This window comes from Notothenia coriiceps, unplaced genomic scaffold, assembly GCF_000735185.1.
Source record: "Notothenia coriiceps isolate Sejong01 unplaced genomic scaffold, NC01 NC01_scaffold00005789, whole genome shotgun sequence".
NCBI classification, from domain to species: Eukaryota; Metazoa; Chordata; class Actinopteri; order Perciformes; family Nototheniidae; genus Notothenia; species Notothenia coriiceps.
The window spans coordinates 17,545-22,567 of record NW_011338490.1 but is presented as its reverse complement, the minus strand read 5'-3'; the positions used below and the strand labels follow the sequence as shown (position 1 = coordinate 22,567).

Here is a 5,023-nt window from a genome sequence, read left to right as displayed (position 1 = left end):
CTGACTCCATCAGAGCTCCAGCTCTCCTCGTGTCTCTCTGAGTCCTGACTCCATCAGAGCTCCAGCTCTCCTCGTGTCTCTCTGAGTCCTGACTCCATCAGAGCTCCAGCTCTCCTCGTGTCTCTGAGTCCTGACTCCATCAGAGCTCCAGCTCTCCTCGTGTCTCTCTGAGTCCTGACTCCATCAGAGCTCCAGCTCTCCTCGTGTCTCTCTGAGTCCTGACTCCATCAGAGCTCCAGCTCTCCTCGTGTCTCTGAGTCCTGACTCCATCAGAGCTCCAGCTCTCCTCGTGTCTCTCTGAGTCCTGACTCCATCAAAGCTCCAGCTCTCCTCGTGTCTCTCTGAGTCTTGTTTCTATTTGCTTCAGAAGTCCCCACAGATACATCTAAAGGCAAAAATCTGAGAAAAAATTCAAAATTCTGAGGAAAAAGTCTGAATTCTATAAAATTATCAAATAGTGTTTTGTTGTTTTTGTATTTAATATGAGACTGACATCTTACGTTTTCTTCACTGAAGGGTTGGGAGCGTCATCGTTGAGTTTGCGTTGACCGTTGCTCAAAAAATCGGACAAAAAGACTTGGTCGACAAATCAGATCAACTGACCAGAACTGTGAATGCATCTCTGGATCTGGAGAGTTCAGGTACCTGTTCAGCCAGTGGGAAATCTCACATCCAAAATGTAAGGATGTATTCCTCCCCCTATGCGTCACACTTCCACCAAGTTTCATGAAGATCAGGCCAGTAGTTTTTCAGCATTTTGAAGCCGGAATATTGAATAATGTGAAATAGGGCAAACAGCTTTGACTGTAAGTGGAATCTTTTTTTTAATATTGCAAAAAAGTCTAAATGCAAATATTTAGAGAAGTTGTGAAATATTTTTTTTACAAGGTCTGAGTCGAGACGCATACAATTAAAAAAAAATCGGAAATTATTTCAATTGAAAAAAGACAATTCAATTAAATGTCAAAAGGAAAAGCTAAAAATGTGAAATAGGTCAAAAAGCTTTGAGGGAAATTTTATTCTTACATTTTAAATATTGCTAACAAATCTAAATGTGGAAATTGCACAAATAAAAAAAATTATATTTAAAGATTACAAAAAAGACTTGACGCATCGACAAGAAAAATCTGAGGTAAAAGTCAAAATCCTGAAAAGGTTCAAAATGTTGCTAATTCTAAAAATGTAGAAATTCTGACATCAAATCTAAATTCTGATAAAAATAGTCTTCCTAACAAAAGTAAAACTTGTGAGATAAAATCTAGATTTAGCGAAAAAAGTCTGAATTTGGACCGTTTCAGATTTAGAGATTTTTTTTATCTTCTTTAGGAAAAAAGGCTGAAAAAAGGAAAAAGGCTGAGATCTTCAGAAAATAAAATTGATTAATTATTTCTAGAAAAAACAGTGGAATATCGTAAAAACAAAAAATGCAAAACATTTATTTTTTTAAATCTCCCAAAACAGTTTGAGTAGTTTGTGATCATTGTTTTTCTGCAGGTGTCATCAAGTTAACCATGCCTGCCAGCCCGGTGTGTTTCTCAGCGAAGCCCGTTCTTAGCTGTGAGTTACAGGAGCCCCTGGGCACACTGCCGGTCTGGCAGCTGAGCCGAGACCGGAGGGTGACGGAGATTTTTAACGGCACCGAGGCCTTAGTGTCTACTGAACCGAAAGAAACCACCGTCAAACTCCTCAAAATCTCTGAACTCTGGGAAGGTTCGTTTTTACTTTATTTACATATTGCAAGGCAAGTTTCAATTCAAAGCGCTTCACAAAAATGAAAGACATTAAGAGCATTAAGAAACATATTATAAAATGGCATTTAAAAACACTCATTTAAAAAAAAAAAACAATTATATATGTATTTTTTTTTTTAGGCGTCTATTCATGTGCCTATCATCAGAAGAAGAACGACCTCACCATTTCCCACCAAGCCAGCGCTCTGATGGACCTCGCCCTCCTGCCAGACATCCTCATCAGAACCGAGCCGGGGTTCCCGAAATGTGATTCGCCGGATGAAGCTCTGAGCGTGAAAGTGATATGTGAGATCGAGAAAAACACGGAAAACTACACGGTGACGTGGGCCCACGAACACCTCTTCAATGGTAACTCCATCATCTTCTTCCCATTCATTTCAATGGAAGTGCAAAACATATCCAAATATCGAAAAGATAGTCAAAATTCAGCCAAAACAAAATCTAAATCCTTACTCTTGGTCAGTTATAAAAAAGCATGTATAAAATGTTAAATATTATGAAAATTAAAAGTTGGAAATGCTGGACATTTTAATCTAAAATAAATTGTAAAGTATGCCAAAAAGCTTTGAGGGAAAAAAATTGTTAGCATTTTTTCCCATTCGTTTCAATGGAAGTGCAGATTTTGGGGAAGATTCTCTAAATATTGAAAAGGATGTAAATGTGGATATTGCAAAGAATAAAATAAAAACATTGCAAAGATGATTGTGGGGACCTCAAAGTGCCCTCAAAAGCTCATCCTTATATAAAGTACTGATCGTTATATTAAGTACAAATTATGACAAAAAAAGTCAAAATTCTGAAATAAAAAAGTCAAAATTCTGAAATAAAAAAGTCAAAATTCTGAAATAAAAAAGTCAAAATTCTTACTTTAATCTAAAAATTCGGGGAATTTTTTTTATTTATGATCAGATCTTTAAAAAGAACATTTACATTTGGAATCTTCTTTTGTAAAATGTAATTTCCCAAATTTGGAATATCGTAAACATTTAAAAACAAATTCAGAAAAAAAATTCAAATTGACAAAAAAGAAAGAAAATTCTGACAAAAAGTCAAAGATTCTGAAAAATAAATCATAATTTCACAAAAATGTATCAGATCTTTAAAATAGAAAAATTCACATGTAGAATCCTCTGTAAATGTAATTTCCAAAATGTGGAATATTATGAAAATTAAAACATGGAAATGCAAAACATTTTAAAAACAAATGAAGGGCTTTTTTTCCCATTAATTTCCATGGATTCTTGTTGAAACTGACTTCCTGTGATTTCAGCGGTTCCTTCTGAAGAAACTATCAAAACGTTTACAGCCGATGCGACCGTCACCTGTACAAAATCAGGGCTCCCTACAGTCACGTGCAACTTTATTAACCGCTGCAATGAAACTAGATCAGCGAAAGTGAATATCAACATCATATACGGTAGGTTTAACATATGGTCATTGTTACGACTGGGGCACACGATGAAATGAAAAGACCCGAATGCACGACTCCAGACAAAAGGAAGGTTCAAAAAAGGAATTTACTTTAGGTGATTTGCGAGGCAATACAAACACTCATAGTAAACATGGACTTACTAAATACTAACTTAAACTTACTGGAGCACAGATATCAACTGGCTGACAATTCACGAATAGCAAGGCTCGACTCTAAGGCTCGGAACAATCTGACGCTTGGCACAGAGAAAACACAGATTAAATACACACACAAGGGGCTCGCAAACAATAAGGGCGGGGCAGGTAATCAGGTCAGGGAAAAACACACATGGGTAGGAGTCGAACTACCTGAAATGAGAGAGGAGATGACCAAAGTGAAACAGGAAATGACAGACAACAAAAGGGTTAGCAGACGCGGACTTGACAATATCAACTTAACCGAGAAATAATACTAATACAAATAAACAAGGATCAAAGAACTAACAATTCTGACGAGACACAACAGTCTTTTTGAGGTTCTACTAGTACTCAGGTCTTTATTTGGGTTCAAGTAGTTGTTCTGAAATGTAAAAATACTACAAGTCTTTTGATTTAGATTCAAGTTCAACGAAATGCAGTTTGCATCCAACCAGAAAGTGCAAATGGTAATAAAGCGCATCGTTTTCAATTAATTTACAGAACAAATTGAAGGTGCAGACATATATAGATGAATACAGATGCTATAAATAGTAAATAAAGACATTGTTAATCAGTGCAATGTCCACTACTTCAAATTTGATCTAAATTACTTTAGATATTGGATAATTGTGTTAAGTAGATTTCAGGAGCTGTCGGTGAAATATTTAAAATGTATTGATTCGTTATTAAGAATTCATATTTCTTTGGTACATTTCAGAAGGTTGTGGCAGTGCACTGCAAGAAATGTTATTAAATGTATGAATAAGTTATATTTAGAGTAATTATGTCGATTTAAAGATTAATATTATTAAATGTTCTTGTTTAAACAGAAGATGATAAGTTCTGTCCGGCTGAAGGAGATTGGGGCAACACCAAAGTTGGATTCACCGGCAGATTAAAATGCAAAGGAGCGACTGGACACAGAACGAGGACATGCACAAAGGGGTACTGATAGACAGAGAGGACTCTTTAAAGTAGAGAAGTACATAGTACGTTCACACGCAGTACTTTTCCAACTTTAGTTCCGATATAGTTCCAAAATGTCGCGTTCACACCAAAAAGAGCCGGAATTCAAATGAGTTCATCAGAACCTTTTTACCCCCTTTCAGTCCCTGCGAGAGAGCAGAGACTTTCGTGGGAGAAAAAGGTTCCTATGTCTGATTGGCTGGGCGGATTGCAAACCACGCCCCGTAAAACTCCCAAAAGGTTTTGTTTTTTATTATCCTCACATTAGCATTATTAGCATTAGCCCAGCGCACCAACGCAGAGAGACTAACTTATGGCAACACAAAAGAAAACATGGGAGCGGTGGAGATGAGGAGGTGTCGGCATTCTGGCGATTTACTCGGAAGCCAGTTCCCAACTCCGAGGACTTCCGGCCGGGGACTTCGGGTGGCAGTATACGCCGTGAAGTGGTTTGCAGCCTGCCAGTAAACCCAAAGCAGAAGAAGAAGAAGTGACGTCAGCGGCTCATTTGCATAATCCTCCCTCAGCGACTTAGTCCGGTGTGAACGTGATCTGTACTTAGTTCATGAGAACTAAAGAGTTCTCATGAACCTTTGTGGGAAAAGTACTGCGGTGTGACAGCGCCTATACTGATATACACCTGAACATCAGCAGGAGAGGACTCTTTAAAGTAGAGACACTACATACTGATATACACC

At 37.5% G+C, this 5,023-nt stretch overlaps 1 protein-coding gene across 1 annotated transcript; it reads left to right on the top strand.

Annotated features, from left to right (window-relative positions):
- The first annotated feature begins 495 nt into the window (after positions 1 to 495).
- On the top strand, positions 496 to 4,311 carry LOC104943244 (uncharacterized). The gene is made up of 5 exons (XM_010768590.1): positions 496 to 641; positions 1,495 to 1,710; positions 1,872 to 2,099; positions 3,022 to 3,168; positions 4,190 to 4,311. The coding sequence occupies exons 2-5, from the start codon at positions 1,512 to 1,514 to the stop codon at positions 4,309 to 4,311; spliced, it is 696 nt and encodes a 231-aa protein (XP_010766892.1). The 5' UTR covers positions 496 to 641; positions 1,495 to 1,511.
- The last annotated feature ends 712 nt before the right edge of the window (positions 4,312 to 5,023 follow it).

Bases quoted from the DNA above. Each gene is read 5' to 3' on its own strand.
- LOC104943244 (XM_010768590.1), top strand. From the start codon at position 1,512: ATGCCTGCCAGCCCGGTGTGTTTCTCAGCGAAGCCCGTTCTTAGCTGT. The intron at 1,711-1,871 runs GTTCGTTTTTAC...TTTTTTTTTTAG, and splicing joins AATCTCTGAACTCTGGGAAG to GCGTCTATTCATGTGCCTAT. The intron at 3,169-4,189 runs GTAGGTTTAACA...TTGTTTAAACAG, and splicing joins GAATATCAACATCATATACG to AAGATGATAAGTTCTGTCCG.